This window comes from Bombina bombina, chromosome 5 (genome assembly GCF_027579735.1).
Source record: "Bombina bombina isolate aBomBom1 chromosome 5, aBomBom1.pri, whole genome shotgun sequence".
NCBI lineage: Eukaryota > Metazoa > Chordata > Amphibia > Anura > Bombinatoridae > Bombina > Bombina bombina.
This window is the reverse complement of record NC_069503.1, coordinates 274,147,160-274,174,743: the sequence shown is the minus strand read 5'-3', so window position 1 is coordinate 274,174,743 and position 27,584 is coordinate 274,147,160. Positions and strand designations below refer to the sequence as shown.

General features: G+C 39.3%; 1 protein-coding gene across 2 annotated transcripts in view; it reads left to right on the top strand.

Moving 5' to 3' along the window:
* The window catches only part of CROT (carnitine O-octanoyltransferase), a 417,214-nt gene that overhangs the window by 168,226 nt on the left and 221,404 nt on the right, over positions 1 to 27,584 (top strand). For both annotated transcript variants that reach the window (XM_053713997.1, XM_053713998.1), the window contains exons 4-6: positions 14,073 to 14,254; positions 15,409 to 15,533; positions 27,372 to 27,480. In XM_053713997.1, coding sequence (XP_053569972.1) covers positions 14,073 to 14,254; positions 15,409 to 15,533; positions 27,372 to 27,480 — 416 coding nt within the window. The remainder of the gene's footprint in view (positions 1 to 14,072; positions 14,255 to 15,408; positions 15,534 to 27,371; positions 27,481 to 27,584) is intronic.

Here is a 27,584-nt window from a genome sequence, read left to right as displayed (position 1 = left end):
TTGGTATGCGGATCTTGTCCGGATGGCCTCTTGCCATCCGTGGACTCTTCCGCTACGACCAGACCTTCTGTCGCAAGGTCCTCTTTTCCATCAGGATCTCAAATCCTTAAATTTAAAGGTATGTAGATTGAACGCTTGATTCTTGGTCAAAGAGGTTTCTCTGACTCTGTGATTAATACTATGTTACAGGCTCGTAAATCTGTATCCAGAGAGATATATTATAGAGTCTGGAAGACTTATATTTCTTGGTGTCTTTCTCATCATTTTTCTTGGCATTCTTTTAGAATTCCGAGAATTTTACAGTTTCTTCAGGATGGTTTAGATAAAGGTTTATCCGCAAGTTCTTTGAAAGGACAAATCTCTGCTCTTTCTGTTCTTTTTCACAGAAAGATTGCTAATCTTCCTGATATTCATTGTTTTGTACAAGCTTTGGTTCGTATAAAACCTGTCATTAAGTCAATTTCTCCTCCTTGGAGTTTGAATTTGGTTCTGGGGGCTCTTCAAGCTCCTCCGTTTGAACCTATGCATTCTTTGGACATTAAATTACTTTCTTGGAAAGTTTTGTTCCTTTTGGCGATCTCTTCTCCCAGAAGAGTTTCTGAATTATCTGCTCTTTCTTGTGAGTCTCCTTTTCTGATTTTTCATCAGGATAAGGCGGTGTTGCGAACTTCTTTTGAATTTTTACCTAAAGTTGTGAATTCCAACAACATTAGTAGAGAAATTGTGGTTCCTTCATTATGTCCTAATCCTAAGAATTCTAAGGAGAAATCGTTGCATTTTTTGGATGTTGTTAGAGCTTTAAAATATTATGTTGAAGCTACTTTTCGAAAGACTTCTAGTTTATTTGTTATCTTTTCCGGTTCTAGAAAAGGCCAGAAAGCTTCTGCCATTTCTTTGGCATCTTGGTTGAAATCTTTAATTCATCTTGCCTATGTTGAGTCGGGTAAAACTCCGCCTCGAAGGATTACAGCTCATTCTACTAGGTCAGTTTCTACTTCCTGGGCGTTTAGGAATGAGGCTTCGGTTGATCAGATTTGCAAAGCAGCAACTTGGTCCTCTTTGCATACTTTTACTAAATTCTACCATTTTGATGTATTTTCTTCTTCTGAAGCAGTTTTTGGTAGAAAAGTACTTCAGGCAGCGGTTTCAGTTTGAATCTTCTGCTTATGTTTTTCATTAAACTTTATTTTGGGTGTGGATTATTTTCAGCAGGAATTGGCTGTCTTTATTTTATCCCTCCCTCTCTAGTGACTCTTGCGTGGAAAGATCCACATCTTGGGTAATCATTATCCCATACGTCACTAGCTCATGGACTCTTGCTAATTACATGAAAGAAAACATAATTTATGTAAGAACTTACCTGATAAATTCATTTCTTTCATATTAGCAAGAGTCCATGAGGCCCGCCCTTTTTTGTGGTGGTTATGATTTTTTTGTATAAAGCACAATTATTCCAATTCCTTATTTTATATGCTTTCGCACTTTTTTCTTATCACCCCACTTCTTGGCTATTCGTTAAACTGAATTGTGGGTGTGGTGAGGGGTGTATTTATAGGCATTTTGAGGTTTGGGAAACTTTGCCCCTCCTGGTAGGAATGTATATCCCATACGTCACTAGCTCATGGACTCTTGCTAATATGAAAGAAATGAATTTATCAGGTAAGTTCTTACATAAATTATGTTTTCCATGCAGCAAGGCTGATCAAACTATAATGAGTTTATATATTCTAAAAGGTTTATCTGCTGTTAATGAACAATTTGCATGTTTATTCCTCATATAGGATTTTTCTATATTAATCCCAGCTGCTTAAATTTACATACAAAATGTATACATATAATATTACATGTATGTCCTTGCTGCTAGGTTATGATCAATTATGAGAGTTTCTGTAGTGTTCTAAGGAACACAGATTTAAAATGGTGTATTCTCTGTACAGTTCATTAATACTATATATAGTTATTCAAAATAACCTGCTGTACAATTTCATGTCATTTCAGCACAGACTTAGTCACGTGAAAAGAAAGTTGATGCTAAACGCCAGAGGATTTTTATTATGTCCTAATACGTAAAACCATAGAATTCAAAGAGGGTGTACTTTCTTTTTCACACAACTGTACATTATCTCTGCAGAGACTGTTTTTATAATCTGGGTCTGCATTACATAGTGTACAAGTCCTCTGCAGTGGCTCAACTTTGAATATTCATTCCTTCATGCCTGAATATTAACTATGTTATGGTTGCATGACTTTTCACAGGAGGATAAACATATATATACTGTATATATATATACATACACACACACACAGTACTGTGCAAAAGTCTTAGGCCATTAGATTTGTTTAGCAATGGTATAATGACCATATATAATTATTTCTTTATTTATTGGTTTTCTCTAGATGCGAGGTTACTACTCAACATTCTCAAACTCCAAGCGTTTCTTAGAGCTCTTTAGTCCATTGTCCCTTCTCATCCAAGACCCATTTCTATTTCTGATCAGAGATTTTAGCGGTTGCTTAAATCAACTATCATGCATGGACTTGCATCTCCCTCATCATGCAAGAAGTGTATCTCATCCTGTTATGAATAGAGAAGGAAATTTCTTCTCTCAACTTCATATACAAGGAGTGAACAATTGGGACTACTTTAATCTGTTCAGTCAGGAGAACGGGTTCTTTATCAAGACATATTCGAAATTGGGTTCTACCATGTATAGATCTAATGGTGTACAAGCTGAATCACAGCTTCAGGCATATTGTGCCAGATACAGAGACTCCAAAGCTCTATTATAGATGCTTTAGTTTGTCCCTGAATATTTCATTTAGCATTCCTGTTTTCCCAATTTGTTCTTCTTTCAAGTGTCATTGCAAGTATCAAGCAGGATTCTGCTTCAGTAATTCTTATAGCTCTGGTGTGGGCCTGCAGAACTTGTCTTCTCTTCTTACATGGAAACTACCTCTAAGGAAGGATCGTCTGTCTCAAGGACCTCTGTTTCACCCGGATCTCAGTTTGCTGAATTTGATGGTGTGAAGGTTAAATGCTTAGACCTCAAGATCAGTGGTTTCTATGACTCTGATATCTATACTTTTGCTTCATGCAAGTAAGCTGGTTAAGCAAACCATTTATCATACATCTGGAAAGCTTACTTTCTTTGGTGTTCTTCTTTAGTTTTTTTTTTCTTGGAAATTCTTTAAAATGTCCAGAATACTTCAGTCCCTTCAGTATGTATTATATAAGCGCCTATCAGATAGTTCTCTAAAGGGTCAGATATCTGCGTTGACTAAGTTGCCAGATGTTCAAACTTTTGTTCAAGCCCTGGTGAACATTTGTCCTGTTGTTAGACCAATTTCTCCTTCTTGGAACTTAAATTTAGTTCTCTCTGTTCTGCAAGGTTCTGATTTTTCTTATTTTAGACCTTAAATGGTTGTCCTTGAAGGTTCTTTTTTCTTCTATCTATTTCTTCAGCTAGAAGAGTTTCTGAATTATCACCTCTATCTTGTGATCCTCCATGTTTTACTTTTCAACAAGATAAGGTGGGTTCTGTGGACCAAATATAATTTTCTTCTGAAGGTGGTATCTTCAGAAAATAATAGTCAGGAAATAGTTGTTCCTCCTCTGTGTCCAAAACCTTCTAATCCAAAGAAAGATTTCTTCACAACCTAGATTTCTCTTGTTAAGTGTGTTCAGTCCACGGGTCATCCATTACTTATGGGATATATTCTCCTCCCCAACAGGAAGTTGCAAGAGGATCACCCAAGCAGAGCTGCTATATAGCTCCTCCCCTCACATGTCATATCCAGTCATTCTCTTGCAACCCTCAACAAAGAAGGAGGTCGCGGGAGGAGTTGGAGTTTTTACTTAATTATTCTTCAATCAAAAGTTTGTTATTTTAAATGGCACCGGAGTGTGCTGTTTTTCTATCTCAGGCAGTATTTGGAAGAAGAAACTGCCTGCGTTTTCTATGATCTTAGCAGGCGTTACTAAGATCCACTGGCTGTTCTCGACATTCTGAGGAGTGGGGTAACTTCAGAACATGGGAATAGCATGCGGGGTCCCCCGCAAATGAGGTATGTGCAGTACAATATTTTCTGGGAATGGAATTGACTAAGAAAATACTGCTGTTACCCGTATGATGTAAGTACAGCCTTAAATGCAGTAGTAGTGACTGGTATCAGGCTGATAATTGTATGCACAGTAGAGTTATTTTCTAGTGAGTCACAGCAGACCTGTGACAGTGTGTTAGACTGTGATAAAAACGTTTAATATTAATTTGATATCCGTTTATTTGGGTACTGAGGGGTTAATCATCCTGTTGCTAATGGGTGCAATCCTCTGCTAATTAATACATTTAAGGAATTGTTGACTATAACTAAATTAGTTCTTTGTTACTCAACTGTGTTTTTTAAAAGCGCTGCAGCGTTTTTTATATTGCTTGCAAATTTATTGAAAGTATTTTCCAAGCTTGCTAGCTTCATTGCTAGTCTGTTTAAACATGTCTGATACAGAGGAATCTGCTTGTTCATTATGTTTAAAAGCCTTTGTGGAGCCCAATAGAAATATGTGTACCAATTGTATTGATGTTACTTTGAAAAATCAATCTGTACCGATTAAAAAATTATCACCAGACAGCGAGGGGGCAGTTATGCCGTCTAACTCTCCTCACGTGTCAGTACCTTCGTCTCCCGCTCGGGAGGTGCGTGAGATTGAGGCGCCAAGTACATCAAGGCCCTTACAAATCACTTTACATGATATGGCTAATGTTATGAAAGAAGTATTATACAATATGCCCGAATTAAGAGGCAAGCGCGACAGTTCTGGGTTAAGGACAGAGCGCGCCGATGACACGAGAGCCATGTCTGATACTGCGTCACAGTTTGCAGAACATGAGGACGGAGAGCTTCATTCTGTGGGTGACGGTTCTGATTCGGGGAGACCGGATTCAGAAATTTCAAATTTTAAATTTAAGCTTGAGAACCTCCGCGTGTTGCTAGGGGAGGTGTCTGAATGATTGTGACACGGTGGCAATCCCAGAGAAATTATGTAAGCTGGATAGATACTACGCGGTGCCGGTGTGTACTGACGTTTTTCCTATACCAAAGAGGCTTACAGAGATTATTAGTAAGGAGTGGGATAGACCCGGTGTGCCTCTTTCCCCTCCTCCGATATTTAGAAAAATGTTCCCTATAGACGCCACCACACGAGACTTATGGCAGACGGTCCCTAAGGTGGAGGGAGCAGTTTCTACTCTAGCCAAGCGTACCAATATCCCGGTGGAGGATAGCTGTGCTTTCTCAGATCCAGTTTGCTCAAATGACAAGAAATTCACATTAAACATATCAACTTGCTGGTTATATATACCGTGGTACATTATTGTAAGAGCAAACCCACCACTTCCCTCATTTTTGTCCCCTATTATCCATGACAGCAGAGACCTCTTTTGGGTCTAGATGCACTACTAAGCTGGGGATTTTTTAAACAAAAGATAGGCCACTTTTGGGCCTATACCAACCAGTCACCCTCTTATGTCACAAGGACCACACGTGGGTCCAGAAATTAACCAAACTAAAGGGAGGGCAATGAAATTTAAAAGTATCAGAATTTACTATAGTGAATCTCGAAGAGCAGTTCCTAGCTCTCCGAGCAGGGCAGAGGCTACGTAACTCTGCCAAACCAAACAGAGAACAAAAAGGGAGAGAGGAGAATGGAGCAACAGAGGGAAAACTTCTCCCATACAACCGATATTTATGCGTATCCATATATTTACATGAGCTCTTAAGTCTCCAATAACAATCTGGGAAGTATTATGGCATACCTAATTGGAAGTCTTATTCTACTCAATGTTCTAGGGAAAAACTGATTCCGTAGGGAATGAACTATCAGCTATTGTCAGGACCTAGGCCCGCAAATCCCCGTAGACTATAGTTAATTCTGGCAAATGTGTAAACGATAATATATTCGCTATATACTAGGGGACATCTTCCAGATTATGATCGGGGGGTGCACACTCCCCAACGGGAACAAACAGTTGTACCACTCCTAAACTATCATTTTTTGCGTCCACCTTCTATTCCAAGCAGGGTATCGGCTGATACTATACTAATCTATTATCTATGAACATCAATAAAATCTATGCTACTTTCTCTGACACTATAGATAAGCCTCTGAGTCGCTGCAACGGCTGAGAGGGTTCGCAGTTCACTATGTACATTTATATATTTATATAAACATCCCCAATACAAATAAGTAAGCTAATATGTAGACAAAGACATGGGTGCCTGTGGTCTGATTGTCTGTGAACTGTAACCCACAGGAATGAACTTAAAACATAGATTACTTAGGTAACTTATGAATTGGCTTCCACATAATGCATACAGGATAAAAAACAGCTATACAGTGGGATACATTGAGGAAAAATGGGTAATGGAGAGCAATAACTGGCCAAAATATCAGGGGTACACGGCATAAATAATTTTTCCTCATTAGCACATAAGAGAATGTCCTATTAGACAAAAGTCGTCATAAAGCAGAGAAAGGAATCAAAAGCCCCTGCAATGGAGGGAAAGAGCGAGGTGTAATGTGTTTAGTGGGGGACCATAATCTGTGTCTGGCTATGTAGGAGTCCACGGAGGGACAGAGGAGCACAATAAATCATGGTACTTCACATTTCATGAGAACAGTCACAGTCACTTAATAGTGTGTCATATGTGTCCCCACAAAGTTCACATACTTAACCGACTCCAGTTTTCACAAAGTCTGCGACATATTTAGTGTTCCAACCTCTTTTTGGGAGTAAGGCCCTCATGCCATTGCATGAGAGAAGCAGATCCATGTAAAGCAGCGGGTATGGCGACCTCAGCTGCCACTGATGTATGGAAATGTACGATCCCCAGGGCCTCCGGGGTCCCCCTTGATCCGACCAATCTGCTGATCTGTGCTGCTCTGCCTGTTGAACGGACCCCACTGCAACTGAGACTCCGGCCACCCTGCGTGATAGGGAGGTCGCCCTGCTGTGGGCTTGCCCAGTGTGTGCTGTAGTCTGATCAATCAGCCGTTTTTCTGTGGTAACAATGTGGAGCAAAGCGTTCACTTCAGAAGGGGAGACTGCTTCCTCAGAGCCACCGCTCTCGACGTGCGCTCCATCCAAGAGGTTGCAGTTCCGAATTATGGAATCTATGCGGCTCTCCAATCTGGCGTAATGGTCCCGTAATAGTACCTCCAAAGCCCTCAACGTCACTCCAGCTTTGCGTTCCATAGCTGTAACTCAGGGCTAGTATGAGATCTCCAGTGGAGTCATATAGAAATCTATAAGATTGAATCTTAAAACCTCCTTTTAGTCTCTGTAGGTGGCCTCTTAACCCAGAGGCCAGGGGGGGGAAGCGTCACGTTCATATAGGTAGGCCGCAACTGTCCGGTATCAAGTATAGACACACTTTATTAAGTAAAAAATAGGTTTCTTCGACATATCATGAGTTCATGTGTCTTTTAATATGATCTTGTGCTGTAGAAAGTGTCCTCCGCTGATATTAGACAGATTATGCAGATCCTTAATGAGCTTCAGAAAATGCGACCTGTCATGGCCGCTGCTTGGACACACCCCCCGGTTATCAAGGTTTTATATTACAGCCTCTTGCATGCATTGCGCCTGTCACTGCTGCAGCGGCATTCTGGTTTGAGTCTCTGGAAGAGGCGATTCGCACAGCACCATTGGATGAGTCTCTGAACAAGATTAGAACCCTTAAGCTGGCTAATGCGTTTGTTTCGGATGCCGTAGTGCATTTAACCAAACTTACGGCTAAAAATTCCGGATTCGCCATACAGGCGCTCAGAGCGCTTTGGCTTAAATCCTGGTCAGCAGATGTAACTTCTAAGTCTAAATTACTAAACATTCCTTTCAAAGGGCAGACCTTATTCGGGCCCGGCTTGAAGGAAATTATTGCTGACATTACTGGAGGTAAGGGCCACACCCTTCCTCAGGACAGGGCCAAATCGAAGGCCAAACAGTCTAATTTTCGTGCCTTTCGTAATTTCAAGGCAGGAGCAGCATCAACTTCCTCCGCTCCAAAACAGGAAGGAACTACTGCTCGTTACAGACAGGGTTGGAAAGGCAACCAGTCATGGAACAAGGGCAAGCAGGCCAGAAAGCCTACTTCCGCCCCTAAGACAGCATGAAGTCAGGGCCCCCTTTCCGGAGACGGATCTTGTGGGGGGCAGACTCTCTCTCTTCGCCCAGGCTTGGGCAAGAGATGTACAGGATCCCTGGACGTTGGAGATTATATCTCAGGGATACCTTCTGGATTTCAAAACTTCTCCTCCACAAGGGAGGTTTCATCTGTCAAGGTTAACAACAAACCTAGTAAAGAAAGAGGCATTTCTACAATGTGTACAAGACCTCTTAGTGATGGGAGTAATCCACCCAGTTCCGCGGACGGAACAGGGGCAGGGTTTTTATTCAAATCTGTTTGTGGTTCCCAAGAAAGAGGGAACCTTCAGACCAATCTTAGATTTAAAAATCTTAAACAAATTCCTAAGGGTTCCATCGTTCAAGATGGAAACCATTCGGACCATCCTACCCATGATCCAAGAGGGTAAATATATGACCACAGTGGATTTAAAGGATGCCTACCTTCACAAACCGATTCACAAAGATTATTATCGGTACCTAAGGTTTGCCTTTCTAGACAGGCATTACCAGTTTGTAGCACTTCCCTTCGGATTAGCTACGGCCCCGAGAATTTTTACAAAGGTTCTGGGCTCTCTTCTGGCGGTACTAAGACCACGAGGCATAGCCGTGGCTCCGTACCTAGACGACATTCTGATACAAGCGTCAAGTTTTCAAAATACAAAGTCTCATACAGAGATAGTTTTAGCATTTCTGAGGTCGCATGGGTGGAAAGTGAACGTGGAAAAGAGTTCTCTGTTACCACTCACAAGGGTCCCTTTTCTAGGGACTCTTATAGATTCTGTAGAGATGAAGATTTACCTGACGGAGTCCAGGTTATCAAAGCTTCTCAATGCTTGCCGTATCCTTCACTCCATTCCAAGCCCATCAGTAGCTCAGTGCATGGAAGTAATCGGCTTAATGGTCGCGGCAATGGACATAGTGCCATTTGCGCGCCTACATCTCAGACCGCTGCAACTATGCATGCTAAGTCAATGGAACGGGGATTACTCAGATCTGTCCCCTTTGCTAAATCTGGACCAGGAGACCAGAGATTCTCTTCTCTGGTGGTTGTCACGGATTCATCTGTCCAAAGGAATGACTTTTCGCAGACCAGATTGGACAATTGTAACAACAGATGCCAGCCTACTAGGCTGGGGAGCAGTCTGGAACTCCCTGAAGGCTCAGGGATCGTGGACTCAGGAGGAGAAACTCCTCCCAATAAACATTCTAGAATTAAGAGCAATATTCAATGCTCTTCTAGCTTGGCCTCAGTTGGCAACACTGAGGTTCATCAGATTTCAGTCGGACAACATCACGACTGTGGCTTACATCAATCATCAAGGGGGAACCAGGAGTTCCCTAGCGATGTTGGAAGTCTCGAAGATAATTCGCTGGGCAGAGTCTCACTCTTGCCACCTGTCAGTGATCTACATCCCAGGCATGGAGAACTGGGAGGCGGATTTTTTAAGTCGCCAGACTTTTCATCCGGGGGAGTGGGAACTTCACCCGGAGGTATTTGCCCAACTGATTCATCGTTGGGGCAAACCGGATCTGGATCTCATGGCATCTCGCCAGAACGCCAAGCTTCCTTGTTACGGATCCAGGTCCAGGGACCCGGGAGCGGTGCTGGTAGATGCTCTAACAGCCCCTTGGGTTTTCAACATAGCTTATGTGTTTCCACCTTTTCCGTTGCTACCTTGACTGATTGCCAGGATCAAACAGGAGAGAGCATCGGTGATTCTGATAGCGCCTGCGTGGCCACGCAGGACCTGGTATGCAGACCTAGTGGACATGTCGTCCTGTCCACCATGGCCTCTACCCCTGAGGCAGGACCTTCTAATTCAGGGTCCTTTCAACCATCCAAACCTAATTTCTCTGAGGCTGACTGCTTGGAAATTGAACGCTTGATTCTATCAAAGCGTGGTTTTTCGGATTCGGTTATTGATACATTAATACAGGCTCGGAAACCTGTTACCAGAAAAATTTACCACAAGATATGGCGTAAATATTTATATTGGTGTGAATCCAAGAGTTACTCATGGAGTAAGGTTAGGATTCCTAGGATATTGTCTTTTCTACAAGAGGGTTTAGAAAAGGGCTTATCCGCTAGTTCACTAAAGGGACAGATTTCTGCTCTGTCTATTCTTTTACACAGGCGTCTGGCAAAGAATCCAGACGTCCAGGCTTTTTGTTAGGCTTTGGCTAGGATTAAGCCTGTGTTTAAAGCTGTTGCTCCCCCGTGGAGCTTAAACTTGGTTCTTAAAGTTCTTCAGGGGGTTCCGTTTGAACCCCTTCATTCCATTGATATTAAGCTTTTATCTTGGAAAGTTCTGTTTTTGATGGCTATTTCCTCGGCTCGAAGAGTCTCTGAGTTATCTGCCTTACATTGTGATTCTCATTATCTGATCTTTCATTCAGACAAGGTAGTCCTGCGTACTAAACCTGGGTTTTTACCTAAGGTTGTTTCTAACAAGAATATCAATCAAGAGATTGTTGTTCCATCCTTATGTCCTAATACTTCTTCAAAGAAGGAACGTCTTTTGCATAATCTGGACGTGGTCCGTGCTCTGAAGTTCTACTTACAGGCAACTAAAGATTTTCGACAAACTTCTTCTCTGTTTGTCGTTTATTCTGGACAGAGGAGAGGTCAAAAGGCTTCGTCTACCTCTCTCTCTTTTTGGCTTCGTAGCATAATACGCTTAGCCTATGAGACTGCTGGACAGCAGCCTCCTGAAAGAATTACAGCTCATTCCACAAGAGCTGTGGCTTCCACCTGGGCCTTTAAGAATGAGGCCTCTGTTGAACAGATTTGCAAGGCTGCAACTTGGTCTTCACTTCACACTTTTTCCAAATTTTACAAATTTGACACTTTTGCTTCTTCGGAGGCTGTTTTTGGGAGAAAGGTTCTACAGGCAGTGGTTCCTTCTGTTTAATGTTCCTGCCTTGTCCCTCCCATCATCCGTGTACTTTAAGCTTTGGTATTGGTATCCCATAAGTAATGGATGACCCGTGGACTGAAAACACTTAACAAGAGAAAACATAATTTATGCTTACCTGATAAATTTATTTCTCTTGTAGTGTGTTCAGTCCACGGCCCGCCCTGTCTATTTGAGGCAGGTTCTAAATTTTAAATTATAACTCCAGTCACCACTGCACCCTATAGTTTCTCCTTTCTCGTCTTGTTTCGGTCGAATGACTGGATATGACATGTGAGGGGAGGAGCTATATAGCAGCTCTGCTTGGGTGATCCTCTTGCAACTTCCTGTTGGGGAGGAGAATATATCCCATAAGTAATGGATGACCCGTGGACTGAACACACTACAAGAGAAATAAATTTATCAGGTAAGCATAAATTATGTTTTTGTCAGAGGTTTAAAGTCCTATATTCAGGCTACTAAAGACTAAATTCCAGTTTATTTGTCCCCTACTCTGGTCCTAGGAAGTGTCAGAAAGCTACGGCGGTGGCCCTTGCATCGTAGCTTAAGCAGATTATTTGTAAGGCTTACTTGGTTGCAGTAAAACCGCCACCGAAAGAGTAACTGCTCATTTTACCAGATTAGTATCTTCTTCCTGGGCTTTCAAGAATGATGCCTCCTTGGAGCAGATTTGCAAGGCGGCAACTTTAGTCTTCCCTTCACACATTTTCCAATTAACATTTCTCCTTCTTCTGATGCAGTTTTTCGCAGAAAAGTTCTTCAGGCCACAGTGTCCGGCAAATAGTAACTGCCTACTCTTTGTCCCACCCGTTCTTAACATGGACTCTCAGCATGAGTATTGTATCCCATTTATTATGAAGCTATGGACTCTTATCAGCTAAGAAGGAAAACAGAATTTATACTTACCGATACATTTATTTCCTTCAGTCTGATGAGTCCATAGCCCCCACCCTATTTTTGTATATGGATGACAGTTCTCATTTGCACCTCGTAACCCTGCTTTCTGTCTTTCCTACTTTTTTTTTTTTTTCTTCTTCTTCTTCTTCTTCTTCTTCTTCTTCTTCCTGTCTTCTCTGCTCGGCTATACATAAACGGAAGAGTGAGGGGAAGTGGGAGGGACTAAAGCTCTGTGAGGCTTTTTTGACTGCCTCCTGATTGGCTGGAATATATCCCTTATGTTATGAAGCTATCGACTCTCATAAGCCCAAAGGAAATACATTTATCGGTAAATATAAATTCTGTTGTTTTTGTTTTTTTCAGAGTTGTAATCTCTGCAAAATGTGTATTTCTTAAACTAAATGTGCAGTAATTCTCCACCAATAAAATTAGCGCTTGTAGTTCTCTAAGTCTTAGAGGAATACCTAATTGGAAAGAGTAGGTTTAAAATACAAACTGTCAACCTATTATACAAAATATTTGCATCTTAATTTGTTTCTGTTTATAAATTGTCTATTCATGAGGGTTTTCCTAACTTTGTCTCTTTAAATGCCAGATGCCTAGTATTTATTCTGATATTATTTGTATGTTAGGATTTAAAGGGACATTGTGTAATAATGACCTAATGATTGTAAAAAAGTGTTCTCCGGCTCACATAATGAAGTAGCCATGTGGGGTTAGTGTTATACTTTGCTATATTATATAATTTTCTGTTATTTATAAATGTTATTTAAAGGGATATGAAGCCTAATTTTGTATGGAACATACAATTTGTGAACATCTTTCCAATTTACTTCTATTAGCAAATTTGCTTTATTCCTTTGGTATTCTTTATTTTAGGAGTAGCATTGCACTACAGGAAGCTAGTCGAACACCTTGGGCGAACCTATGACAAGAGGCATATATGTGCCTCCACCAATCGGCAGCTATCTCCTAGTAGTTTATTCCTGCTTCAAAGCCTACCTAGGTATTATTTTCAACAAATGATACCTGGAGAACAAGGCAGACGTTTTGGTGTTTCGTGTCCCTTTTTAAACTATCAACAGCCCTAATTAGTTGCATTATTTAACATAAATTTGATGCAATAATAATTTGTGCAACAAACATTTTAAAATAACCAAAACCTAACATTAACTAAGTGTACCTTAATATTGGCATACATTTTAACTGGGTGGTCAGTAAGAGGTCTGGTCACTTACCATTGAATGGTCAGTAGTTTTTAATCAGTAGCATGATTCCATGTATTTGTCTTTAAAAATCCCTGTTCCATCATAGTTGGATGCTGCAGCATTTCATTGTGAGAATCTCATCTTTGTCACTAAAGAGCTGTTTAATAGGAAAAAGTATAAGCACTCATACCCTGAAGACTCAAATAAGTTAAAGCTGTTTTGAGAAAAGGAAAAAAATTGATTTGCTGTTTATTTTCATGCTACACAGTTAACATAAAAATTATAATTATATTGGGAGATAGGGATGGAAGGGAGCCCAAGATCTTTTCTGTATAGATACTTTAATTGCTTATGTATGGACTAAATTTCTGGTTGATACTTGTTTCTTTAAGTAGATGTATGTCTACTGTCAAATACTTGTAATTATGTTCTTTCAACCTTTTTTAAACGTTAAGAAAAAAATATGATTAAATTATAATTAAAGTTATGTTATCTATATGGCACACATAAACTAGCACCCTCTAGTTGTGAAAAACTGTCAAAATGCATTCAGATAAGAGGCGGCCTTCAAGGTCTAAGAAATTAGCATATGAGCCTACCTAGGTTAAGCTTTCAACTAAGAATACCAAGAGAACAAAGCAAATTGATGATAAAAGTAAATTGGAAAGTTGTTTAAAATTACATACCCTATCAGAGTCATGAAAGTTTATTTTGGACTAGACGGTCCCTTTAAACCTTTTCAGGGAAAGGTAGCTAAATTAAGGTGAGCCAAGTCAAGCAATAAGCTGGAATCTCTCCTTCTAAAGTATGCATTTACTTCTATAAATGTATATTAGCTGGTTATTTTAAGTGGGCATGTTCTTCTCTTTCAGCTGGAGGAATGGTGGCTGAATGCGGCATACCTGGATGTGCGCATGCCATCTCAACTCAATGTCAACTTTGGTGGCCCGGCACCCTACTTGGAACATTACTGGCCACCCAAAGAGGGCACTCAGCTAGAAAGAGGATCTATAGCCGTGTGGTATACACTGAAATACTGGGATCTTTTAAGGAGGTGAGAGACAAAAACAGAAACCTGAGCAAAACTTCAAGTTTTAATTGACTTTGTCCCTCTCTCCAGTCTGTCATCAGTGTCGCTGCCATGTTAATTTATCTAACTCCATGACCAGCGTCTGCAACATGTCTCACTTCCTGTATGCTACAGAATTAAACTTAAATACCTACGCAAATGTACACAGCTCTAAACAATCTTGTACCCAAATAACTTACCACACTTTTCTCTCCTGATATTCCCTCCCCAAACTACACTCTTTAAATGAACTATGATGTAATCTTTCCTCCTCCATTATTATCTCTTTGCTCTCCTGCCTCTTAGAGATTTCCATTGCTTCACCACCTCTTCTTAACTCTTTATCTTGCTCAGATGCTCTCTAAAAACTCATATGTTCAGAAATGTTTACCATTTTTTATTTTAAAAGTTTTTTCTTGAAATAACAAACCATTATCCATATCAGTATAGCCACCACCCCTACATATGTTTTGTTTTACCTCTAAATTGTAAGCGTAATGGAGCAAGGCCCTCTTTCTCATGCATCGGGTACATATTCCCAAATTCCCAAATCCAAACTTTTTAATTAATATGTATTTAAAAATAAACTTTCCAAAAATGTACTATTTCCCCTGCCTGCAAGTCACAAAAGTATTAAACATGAAATAAAACTACCTTTTAGTTGCATGTATAAGCTCTATTATGAGATTTAAATATTACCTAAATAACATTATATTATTTTTTACACTTGGTCCGATCCCCTCTCCCAATTGTCCCAATATGCAAATTTTCCAAAATCCAAACCTTTTCCATTTCCAAACAGTTTAGATAAATGGTTTTCTACCTGTATACATTGCCATTTCTTATTATAATGTATTGTATACTCCAAAGGCTATGTACTAACACTTAATGATAGCATTATTATTATTATAATACTCTGTGTATATTGAACAGCTGTAAATAACATTGAAAACAAATTTTTGTATGTGAAAGATAATTTAACATTATTTCTACCATCAATTATAACCACAGATCCCTTACCTGAGACAGTATTGTGTTGCACATCATTTTTTTTTTATTGTAAATAAATGTTTTACTATTTATTATTATTAGTTGTAGTAGTAGTAGTATTCTTTTTATAAAGCCTTTCATCCTTACAGGGAGAAGCTGAGTGTACATAAAAATGGAAATACCCCTCTTGATATGCATCAGTTTAGAAACCTGTTCAACACTTGCAAGATTCCAGGTGTCACTAGAGACTCCATTGCCAACACATTTAAAACTGGTAAGCAAATTTATATATTTTAATTTTAATGTTATCCCGGCACATTCTACAAATACTAGTAACCCAGCAAAATTATAAAATATAAATCTGTACTACGTCATTTAATCTGTTTTATGACAAAAATATGAAATTCTCTGAGAATAAATCATTACACTATACTTTTAAAAATGTAATTATATATTATGTATGTGTTATTTATATAGTTGACAATGAATATTTCTTTATTGGGTTGGTTGCCCTGATTTCTTTGTCATTTGTCTTATTTTGAATTTGTGACATTTGGAATTCTTCATAAAGAAAGGCTTCTTGTTTCTGAAAGTTCTCTATAACTTCTATCCACATTCAAACTGCAAAAATAAATTTAATTTAATTAAAAAAAAATGCAGTAAAACTAATTTGTGAATTAGCCACTATGTATGTCACTAGAAATAGCAGATGAGAAATACTATCAATACTTCTTGTGGGAGTTTAATCTTTGGATTAGACACTTTTATTGCTTTATAGTATAATTTATAATAATGTTTTTCTTAGCACCCACCAAAATCTGTATGGTTATGTTGGGTACAATACATACATTGTGAAGAACAAAATGAAAGCAAACACACTGATAAAGAAGGGGCTATATGCCCCTGTGGATACTTCAATCACACTAGCGACAGAGGCTAAATCTGAGGGAATTGTGTGATTGGTTGATAATGGTTTGACCATGGCAAGATGGAATAAAGAAGGTCAGGTAGAGGAACAAGCCAGTATAGCATTGTGGAATAGATGGCAGATCTTAAGAGGGCAAACATTATGGTTCTTTGTATGAGTGTGTTTAAAGATGTGGAGATTGGGGAGAGAGTATGGTAGAGCAAGGAAGGGATTTTCTCCAAGTGTGTACACTCTTGTATATTGGTAGGGGATGAACATTTGTGGTAGAACAGAGGAGTAAGCAATGAGATAAGGGCAGATGAAAAAACAAATTTGTTTTTAATGGTTTCCAGATTTTGGAAGGGACACATTTTTTTTAGATATTGCACAGGAGGGTGCCTGCAGTTTTATTTAATACTTGGATATGGGGTCAGAGGAGATGGCAAAGGTATCAACAGTAAAATAATATTTCCAGGAGTTGTTTGGTTTTTTTATGTGTATTTTATTTATTAATTTAAAAAAATAAAGTTTTCAATACAGGTTATATGGCCAAACAGTACACAGTGTAAGAATGACAAAACAGCTATAATACAATAATAGTTGGTTTGCAATGTGAATACGCAAACAGTTTTGAAGATGCCAAATTAAAGAACTTACAAAGGAAACTAAAAGCATTAACAAATTAATTTAAGGATGATAGTTAAAAACACAGTGATGTTTTTGAGAAGATCACGCATAACAATGGTATTTCAGCATATTCCAATAGTAACAACAATATAAGATAGGGAAAATAAGAAGGGTAGAGAATGTTGTTTGACTTTCAAAGAAATGATATAGTTAATAAGCAAGGATGATAAAAGGGTTATCAACACAAATAAATTGGCTGTTGCTGTGTAGGGAAAATTAATACTATAAAACTTTTGCAAATGACAATAATCAATTCAGTTAAAGTATGCCCGATGAAAGGGAGTGGTGGCCGGGATTACCATAAGAACATCATCTTGTGAAAAAGTCTAGGGAAAAGTCTTCTAAGGAAAGATTCTAAGTTATTTTAGATATCCAATCTTGTACTTTTAATGTTTAGTTTATTTCTTGTTTCCAGGTTCTGGGAATCAATTGCTTAGCGCTATTAAAGGGACAGTCTAGTACAAATTAAACTTTCATGATTAAGATAGGGCATGCAAATTTAAACAACTTTCTCTTGTAAGGTGTATCCAGTCCACGGATCATCCATTACTTGTGGGATATTCTCCTTCCCAACAGGAAGTTGCAAGAGGATCACCCACAGCAGAGCTGTTATATAGCTCCTCCCCTAACTGCCATATCCAGTCATTCTCTTGCAACTCTCAACAAGCATGGAGGTAGTAAGAGGAAAGTGGTGAAATGTAGCTGTTATTTTGCTTCAATCAAAAGTTTGTTATTTTTAAATGGTACCGGAGTTGTACTATTTTGTCCCAGGCAGAAAAATAGAAGAATCTGCCTGTGATTTCTATGATCTTAGCAGGTTGTAACTAAGATCCATTGCTGTTCTCACACATGACTGAAGAGAGAGGTAACTTCAGCGGGGGAATGGCGTGCAGGTTATCCTGCTATGAGGTATGTGCAGTTAAGATTTTTCTAGAAGATGTGAATGCTAGAAAATGCTGCTGATACAAAATTTGTGTAAGGTAAGCCTGAATACAGTGATTTAATAGCGACTGGTATCATGCTTACTTTCTGAGATAATACTCTTATATTTACAATATAAAACGTTTGCTGGCATGTTTAAACATTTTAATATATACTTTGGTGATAAAAACATCTAGGGCGCCCATAGCGTTTACTTTACAAGACATGGCGGCAGTCATGGATAATACACTGTCAGCGGTATTAGCCAGACTACCTGAATTTAGAGGAAAGCGAGATAGCTCTGGAGTTAGACGAAATACAGAGCATACTGACGCTTTAAGAGCTATGTCTGATACAATATGCAGTAGCTGAAAGAGAGCTTCTTTCTGTGGGTGATGTTTCTGACTCAGGGAAGATGATGCAACCTGATTCTGATATTTCTACATTTAAATTTAAGCTTGAACACCTCCGCGTGTTACTCAGGGAGGTTTTAGCTGCTCTGAATGACTGTGATACAATTGCAGTGCCAGAGAAATTGTGTAGACTGGATAAATACTATGCAGTGCCGGTGTACACTGATGTTTTTCCAATACCTAAAAGGTTTACAGAAATTATTGCTAAGGAATGGGATAGACCAGGTGTGCCATTCTCTCCCCCTCCTATTTTTAGATTTTTTTTTCCAATAGACGCCACCACATGGGACTTATGGCAGACAGTTCCTAAGGTGGAGGGAGCAGTTTCTACTCTAGCAAAGCGTACTGCTATCCCTGTCGAGGACAGTGTGCTTTCTTAGATCCAAAGGATAAAAAGTTAGAGGGTTACCTTAAGAAAATGTTTATTCAACAAGGTTTTATCCTACAGCCCCTTGCATGCATTGCTCCTGTCACTGCTGCTGCGGCGTTCTGGTTTGAGTCTCTGGAAGAGGCTTTACAGGTAGCGACTCCATTTGGATGACATACTTGACTAGCTTAGAGCACTTAAGCTAGCCAATTCTTTTGTTTCTGATGCCATTGTTCATTTGACTAAACTAACGGCTAAGAATTCTGGTTTTGCTATCCAGGCGCGCAGAGCGCTATGGCTTAAATCATGGTCAGCTGACGTTACTTCAAAGTCTAAGCTGCTTAACATTCCCTTCAAGGGGCAGACCCTATTCGGGCCTGGTTTGAAGGAGATTATTGCTGATATCACTGGAGGAAAAGGTCATGCCCTTCCTCAGGATAGGTCCAGGCGTGGGCAAGAGATGTCCAGGATCCCTGGGCGTTGGAAATTATATCCCAGGGATATCTTCTGGACTTCAAGGCTTCTCCCCCAAAAGGGAGATTTCACCTTTCACAATTATCTGCAAACCAGATAAAGAGAGAGGCATTCTTACACTGTGTACAAGACCTCCTAGTTATGGGAGTGATCCATCCAGTTCCAAAGGAGGAACAGGGACAGGGATTTTACTCAAACCTGTTTGTGGTTCCCCAAAAAGAGGGAACCTTCAGACCAATTTTGGATCTAAAGATCTTAAACAAATTCCTCAGAGTTCCATCATTCAAGATGGAGACTATTCGTACCATCCTACCTATGATCCAGGAGGGTCAATACATGACTACAGTGGATTTAAAGGATGCTTATCATCACATTCCGATACACAAAGATCATCGGTTTCTCAGGTTTGCCTTCCTAGACAGGCATTACCAGTTTGTAGCTCTTCCCTTTGGGTTAGCTACAGTCCCAATAATTTTTACTAAGGTTCTGGGGTCGCTTCTGGCGGTCCTAAGGCCGCGGGGCATAGCAGTGGCCCCTTATTTAGACGACATCCTGATTCAGGCGTCAAACTTCCAAATTGCCAAGTCTCATACGGACATAGTGTTGGCATTTCTGAGGTCGCATGGGGGGAAGGTGAACAAGGAAAAGAGTTCTCTATCCCCCCTCACAACAGTTTCCTTCCTAGGGACTCTGATAGATTTTGTAGAAATGGAAATTTACCTGACTGAGTCCAGGTTATCAAAACTTCTAAATTCCTGCCGTGTTCTTTATTCCATTCCTCGCCCTTCGGTGGCTCAGTGCATGGAAGTAATCGGTTTAATGGTAGCAGCAATGGACATAGTGCCGTTTGCACGCCTACATCTCAGACCGCTGCAACTCTGCATGCTCAGTCAGTGGAATGGGGATTACACAGATCTGTCCCCTCTACTAAATCTGGATCAAGAGACCAGGGATTCTCTTCTCTGGTGGCTATCTCGGGTCCATCTGTCCAAAGGTATGACCTTTCGCAGGCCAGATTGGACAATTGTAACGACAGATGCCAGCCGTCTAGGTTGGGATGCAGTCTGGAACTCCCTGAAGGCTCAGGGATCGTGGACTCGGGAGGAGTTACTCCTTCCAATAAACATTCTGGAACTAAGAGCGATATTCAATTCTCTTCAGGCTTGGCCTCAGCTAGCGACAATAAGGTTCATCAGATTTCAGTCGGACAACATCACAACTGTGGCTTACATCAACCATCAAGGGGGAACAAGGAGTTCCCTAGCGATGTTAGAAGTCTCAAAGATAATTCGCTGGGCGGAGATTCACTCTTGCCACCTATCAGCTATCCATATCCCAGGTGTAGAGAACTGGGAGGCGGATTTTCTAAGTTGACAGACTTTTCATCCGGGGGAGTGGGAACTCCATCCGGAGGTGTTTGCACAATTGGTTCATCGTTGGGGCAACCCAGAACTGGATCTCATAGCGTCTTGCCAGAACGCCAAGCTTCCTCGTTACGGATCCAGGCCCAGGGACCCCAAGGCAACGCTGATAGATGCTCCAGCAGCGCCTTAGTCCTTCAACCTGGCTTATGTGTTTCCACCGTTTCCTCTGCTCCCTCGTCTGATTGCCAAAATCAAGCAGGAGAGAGCATCAGTGATCTTGATAGCGCCTGCGTGGCCACGCAGGACTTGGTATGCAGATCTGGTGGACATGTCATCCTTTCCACCATGGACTCTGCCGCTGAGACAGGACCTTCTACTTCAAAGTCCTTTCAACCATCCAAATCTAATTTCTCTGAGGCTGACAGCCTGGAGATTGAACGCTTGATTTTATCAAAGCGTGGTTTCTCCAAGTCAGTCATTGATACCTTAATTCAGGCACGAAAGCCTGTCACCAGGAAAATCTATCATAAGATATGGCGTAAATATCTTTATTGGTGTGAATCCAAGGGCTACTCATGGAGTAAGGTCAGGATTCCCAGGATATTATCTTTTCTCCAAGAAGGATTGGAGAAAGGATTGTCAGCTAGTTCCTTAAAGGGACAGATTTCTGCACTATCTATTCTTTTGCACAAGCGTCTGGCGGATGTCCCAGACGTTCAGGCATTTTGTCAGGCTTTAGTTAGAATCAAGCCTGTGTTTAAACCTGTTGCTCCACCTTGAAGCTTAAATTTGGTTCTTAAAGTTCTTCAGGGGGTTCCGTTTGAACCTCTTCATTCCATTTTTTTGGTAGCTATTTCCTCGACTCGTAGAGTTTCCGAGTTATCTGCCTTACAATGTGATTCTCCTTATCTGATCTTTCATGCAGATAAGGTAGTTCTGCGTACCAAACCTGGGTTTTTACCTAAGGTGGTATCTAATAAAAATATTAATCAAGAGATTGTTGTTCCGTCTTTGTGTCCTAATCCTTCTTCGAAGAAGGAACGTCTATTACTCAATCTGGACGTGGTTCGTGCTTTAAAGTTTTACTTACAAGCTACTAAAGATTTTCGTCAAACATCTGCTTTGTTTGTTGTCTACTCTGGTCAGAGGAGAGGTCAAAAGTCTTGGGCAACCTCTTTCTTTTTGGCTAAGAAGCATAATCCGCTTAGCCTATGAGACTGCTGGCCAGCAGCCTCCAGAAAGGATTACAGCTCATTCTACTAGAGCTGTGGCTTCTACATGGGCCTTTTAAAAATGAGGCTTCTGTTGAACAGATTTGCAAGGCGGCGAATTGGTCTTCGCTTCATACTTTTTCAAAATTCTACAAATTTGATACTTTTGCTTCTTCGGAGGCTATTTTTGGGAGAAAGGTTTTACAGGAAGTGGTACCTTCCGTTTAAGTACCTGCCTTGTGTCCCTCCCTTCATCCGTGTACTTTAGCTTTGGTATTGGTATCCCACAAGTAATGGATGATCCGTGGACTGGATACACCTTACAAGAGAAAACATAATTTATGCTTACCTGATACATTTATTTCTCTTGTGGTGTATCCAGTCCACGGCCCGCCCTGTCATTTTAAGGCAGGTAATTGTTTATTTTAAACTACAGTCACCACTGCACCCTATGGTTTCTCCTTTCTCTGCTTGTTTTCTGTCGAATGACTGGATATGGCAGTTAGGGGAGGAGCTATATAGCAGCTCTGCTGTGGGTGATCCTCTTGCAACTTCCTGTTGGGAAGGAGAATATCCCACAAGTAATGGATGATCCGTGGACTGGATACACCACAAGAGAAATAAATTTATCAGGTAAGCATAAATTATGTTTTTCAATTTTCTTTCATCGTTAAATTTGCTTTGTTTTTTAGTGTTCTTTGTTATAAGCTAAACCTAGGTAGGCTTATAAACTGATTTCTCATTCGTTTAAGACCGCCTCTTATTGAATTTTGACCGTTTTTGATACAGTGCTAGTTCATGTGTGCCATATAGATAACATTGTGCTAACTCCCGTGGAGTTATTTATGAGTCAGTTCAGCACTGATTTGGTTAAAATGCTAGTCAATCAAAAGAACTGAGATAAGAGGACAGTCTGCAGAGGCTTAGATACAAGGTAATCACATAGGTAAACTGTGTATTAATATAACAGTGTTGGTTATGCAAAACTGGGGAATGGATAATAAAGGGATTAGCTATCTTTTTAAACGATAACATTTTTTCAAGTACACTAGTTGAAGCAGTTTGCCTTGATCTTTAGACTAGGACTTGGGATAGCATTAAATAGAAAAACTATTGGGTCTAAAGGTATATTGCAACCTGAAAGGTATTTTATATGGGATCTAATAAGCTCCCAGAATAATTAAATTTCTGGACATTCACACTAGTTATTATACAGGGTGCCTATTTGACCACACTTTAACCAACATTTATTGGATGCAGAAGGGTTTCCAACAGTGTAGCAGAGTGAGAGGGTTTAGCTATACAAATAAAGATATTCCATACTTTGGTGGAAAGCTGGAAATGTAGGCTTTTTTGCCATGCCTGAATAAATGTTGGTAAATAGTTATTTTGTAGAAGAATTAAAATCACAAAAATGTGTGAAATCGTATGTCTTGGTGGTTCCACTAAGCTTTAAAATATTTCAAAAGGTGTGGATGTAACATGTCTCATTTACTATTATGTGTAGATATAAAATGTGATAGTTGATAACACAGCCATTGAGAAAAAAACCTTGTCTTGAATTTGTTCTATTGGTAGTAATTTAGAGTTATCCGGTAAAATATAAATGGGCAATAATTTGCTTGTATCCGTAATGTCTAGTGGTATATAATGCATGCCTGCTTGAAAACTATGGTTGTGCAGCAAAGGAGTTAGAGGTGAGAGAATGCTTGATAACTTACCACATTTCTTAAAGGGATACTAAACCCAAATTTTTTCTTTCATGATTTAGATAGAGCAGGCAATTTTAAGCAACTTTCTTATTTACTCCTATTATCAATTTTTCTTCATTCTCTTGCTATCTTTATTTGAAAAAAGAAGCATCTAAGCTAAGGAGCCAGACAATTTTTGGTTTAGAACCCTGGACAGCACTTGTTTAATGTTGGGTTCATTTACCCAGGTTGTCAACCAAAAATGGGCTGGCTTCTAAACTTATATTCTTGCTGTTCAAATAAAGATAGCAAGAGAATGAAGAAAAATTGATAAAAGGAGTAAATTAGAAAGTTGCTTAAAATTGCATGCTCTTTCTGAATCATGAAAGAAATTTTTTTGGGTTGAACAACTCCCAAGTGTTGAATGTTTCTTTTATAATCGGAATTGATTTAGCCGAGATAGGTCTATGGTTTGATGGGAGACAACAGGTAGATTTGAGTTGTTTTAGATGGGGTAGTAATAGTTCTTTATCTTTTTTAAATAATTATTTGTAAGCAATGGGAATCCATGAAAGAAGATATGTTATGTTTTTACTGATTGGAGATAGGCTGAAAGATAACTGATATGGGATTGGAAATGTGTATTCTATCATTGGTTTTGAGACCCAGATTAAATTGCCAAAATAATAGAAGTAATTGGAAAAAAGTAAAGGACCATGGACTGAACTTGTTATGCTAAGACAATAAGTGAAGTGGAAGAGTTACCAGAGAGGAAGACCGTACAGGAAGCAGGTTTTATCATGGAGGCCAAGTGAAATAACATTTTCAGGAGAATTGTCTCAAATAATTGTAGGTTAAAATGAGAACAGAGACACTGCCTTTTGTTGTAGCTGTATATAATTAATTTCAGGGATGTTTCCATTGGAATTTAGTGAACAGAATCCAAATTGTAGTAATCTAGTGAAGAGCTGTAACATAAAGTTAGTTGGCTGAACACAGTAACCTTTTCAGTAATTCTCAGACTAAATGAAGGATGGAGAGAAGTTAGAGGATGAATGTGGCTCAAGAGAGGGTTTATTTATAATAGGATTGATCCCTTTGTTGAAGTTTTTATGGAAATACAAAAGGTCTAGTTGAAGCTATGGATTTGGGTGATGAGAGAAAACAATTAATTCACAGCAACTTTGGGAGTGTAGAGTGTTAATATCATGTTATTTGGCTTAGTGCAGAAATGTTTCTGTGCTCAATCTCAGGGGGACAAAAGAGGGGGTTGAACATAGAAAAAAATATGTAGTTAGAATGCAGATAAAAGTAGGTTTATCTTGTGAGATATGGGGATAATAGTAAGTACTGCAGGCTTAAATAATGGTAAATACTTTCCCTTGTGCACACTGTTATAAGGAAGAGATTTTTATTTTAAATGAAAGTTTAAAAAAAGTTACACACTGAATATCTTCACTTTTTGGAAGCAAATTGTTTTCAATGTGATTCTTGTGTTCTTAGAAGTCATACAATCTGTTTCCACTGTATACAGAACAAATGCTGCATTCATTTGATGGTAGAATACTGAAACAATGTGGTTTCTTTGACAATGTTAGATCATTTTTACTATATCTATGGTGTTCGTTGCAAACGTGTTTTTGAAATGTCAGACGTTTTCATGATAGTACAAAACTAAGGACAAAGATTAAAGACAGGAGAGCAGAAGGTCCCTGGTACAACAGTAGGCTAAGTTGCAATTACTAACCAAACAGCAGTAAAGCAATTAAACATTAAGTAATCAGAGGTTGCTGTTAACCTCTACTTGTTTTTCAAATATACATCTTGTTTTGCTAAATGTCTTCAACTTGATCATGAAGGACAACGAATACAGATACAATTATTTGTATTATTGTCATGGGATACCTGAGCTTTATGTATGCGTGTGTTTATGAGTGAGTAACTTTTTTTTCCATATTTTGTTTAATGTGAGGTAGGCTAATTGTGTGCCTCTTCAAATGTGTTTGTGTGTGTGTACTCTGCATACAACAGAGTAAACATAGTGCATGGATGTTGTTCAACGCCACACATGGGGAAGAAACGTACAGGGAGTTAGACAATGAGTCTAACCATTAGTGATTAGTAATGTTTTTTTTTTTGGTAATAGTCCCTTCACTTGTATGGTATATATGTTTAAAAAAAAACAAAAAAAAACTTGTATACCCATCTGACAAGGAGTTTGCTTTGGACTATATTGTAATAATGGGGGTTGCAAAAAAAAAATTCATTGTACAAAGGGGTCCAAGATGAAAAGGTTTAAGAAGCTCTGACCTAGGTTAAGTTTATTTTGTTTAACTTATTAAAGTGCATTTTACAGCGACTGGTTAGTAAAGAGAAAAAGCAACAAATAAACTAAGCCAATGGTTGATAGAATTAAGTAAAACTTGGGAGCTTGACTGAATGTTGGGAGTCAGAGAAGGAATTAATATAATTTGTAAGATAATGCAAAAAGTCAAGATTCAGTGGTAACTTTTGGAACCAAGACTGTTTGGCTCCCAGGATTTGTCAAGCCCAAAGCTAACAATGTCCTATGACAGTGATGGCTAACCTTGGCACCCCAGGAGTTTTGAAACTACACTTCCGTTAGGCTTAGGCACTCTGCAGTCTAGTAGCATCATGGGAAATGTAGTTCCCAATACATCAGGGGTGCCAAGGTTAGCCATCACTGCCCTATATCATCTACCTTTGTCAATGCTTCTTTGACATTACCACAGATTTTGCCATTAAGGGAAATATCCAATTAGAAGATACAACTGATGATTATCTTATTCGCTAGAAGAGTTGCAGAATTCCTACCATTGTTATTTAATCTTTTCCATCATGATATGAGAGTATTGATACATATTCCTGAGTTCCTGACTCAGATTGAACTGGCAGGATTGGTAACTTGTCATCAGGACAAGACAATCTTTTAGTCAGAGTCAGGATTTTAACCATTTGAGTGCTAATGACGGCTCTGAGCCGTCACAGTTTTTCCCACTCTGGTGCTAATGATGGCTCAGAGCCGTCACTAGCACTCTCCCACCTTGAGGGAGATCTGGGGCCTCCCACCCGCTCCTACCCCGGCGAACTCTGCCTGTATAGTAACAGGCATCACCGTGGCTTCCTGTTTTGTGTGGTGACGTCACGCAACTTTATTTATACTTAACAATGTTAAGTATAGGAGCAGGGGGCATGCTGCTTAGAAGCCAGTATCTCAGGCATCTAAACAGTTACAGACCCCCAAGACCCACCGTTGGAAAAGTAATCGTCTAACCTTTCCAGCAGTGTAAGTCTTGGGGGTCTGAAAAAAAGCCTCCACAGTGCCTTGAATTATATAAGAAATAACTTGTGATGCCATGTCTCCCTAGTAAGTGCCACTGTACCTTAAGTCTTGCACTAACCTCTTAGTGCAGAGAGCTGAAGTCAGAGTTGGGACAATAAGCAACAGTGTGGTGGCTGTCGGGGGAGAAAGACCAACAGTAACAGCATCAACAGAGCTGTCCAACCTTACAGCTTATATTTCTAGAATTATTCATGAAAATCTTTTTGGTCTATGTTTAGTATGCTTTCTGATGGCTAAACTCCTGATACATGATAGCCAGAGCAGTAATTTTACACATTGTTTATTGAGAGTCCTGCCCAGTCTTTTTCAGTTAAAGACATTAAACACTAAATGAAAGTTAGATGTAATTATGGTAAGTCTGAGAAGTATTTGCAGATATTTTCTTTATTAAATTCTATTGTTTAAATATTGTATAAAGTTTTAATCTCCATAAAATAACAAAGTTGTTTAAAAGACTTTTACATTATTTAATTTCCTCTGCTGAGGCCAGTTATGGACATTTTATAAATGAGGTACAAGAGTAATCGTCTCACAGTCCTTAATGCTCCCCTTAATTATCATCTTGAAGTTGATGAAATTTGTAAACCATTCAACCAGAAAGTCCAACTGTTTTTGCACTCTGTTTAATTAACTGTTTTGTTTGTCAGGAAATAAAAAAAAAACATTTTGCAGAAAATCATTCTACATATTATTTATTTTTGTGTTACTTTCAGAGAGTGAAGGTGTCTGCCCAACTCACCTGATCGTCATGAGCAACGGAAGGATTTTCAGTTTTGAAGCCGTCTATGAGGGCCTGATGCTCACCCCACCAGAGATACTGAGGTCTTACACTGAGCTCAATAAATAAAATAAGGGGGCTGTCAGAGTATATGAATATTAAGATGAAAATTATAAATGTGTGTGTATATATATATATATATGTATAT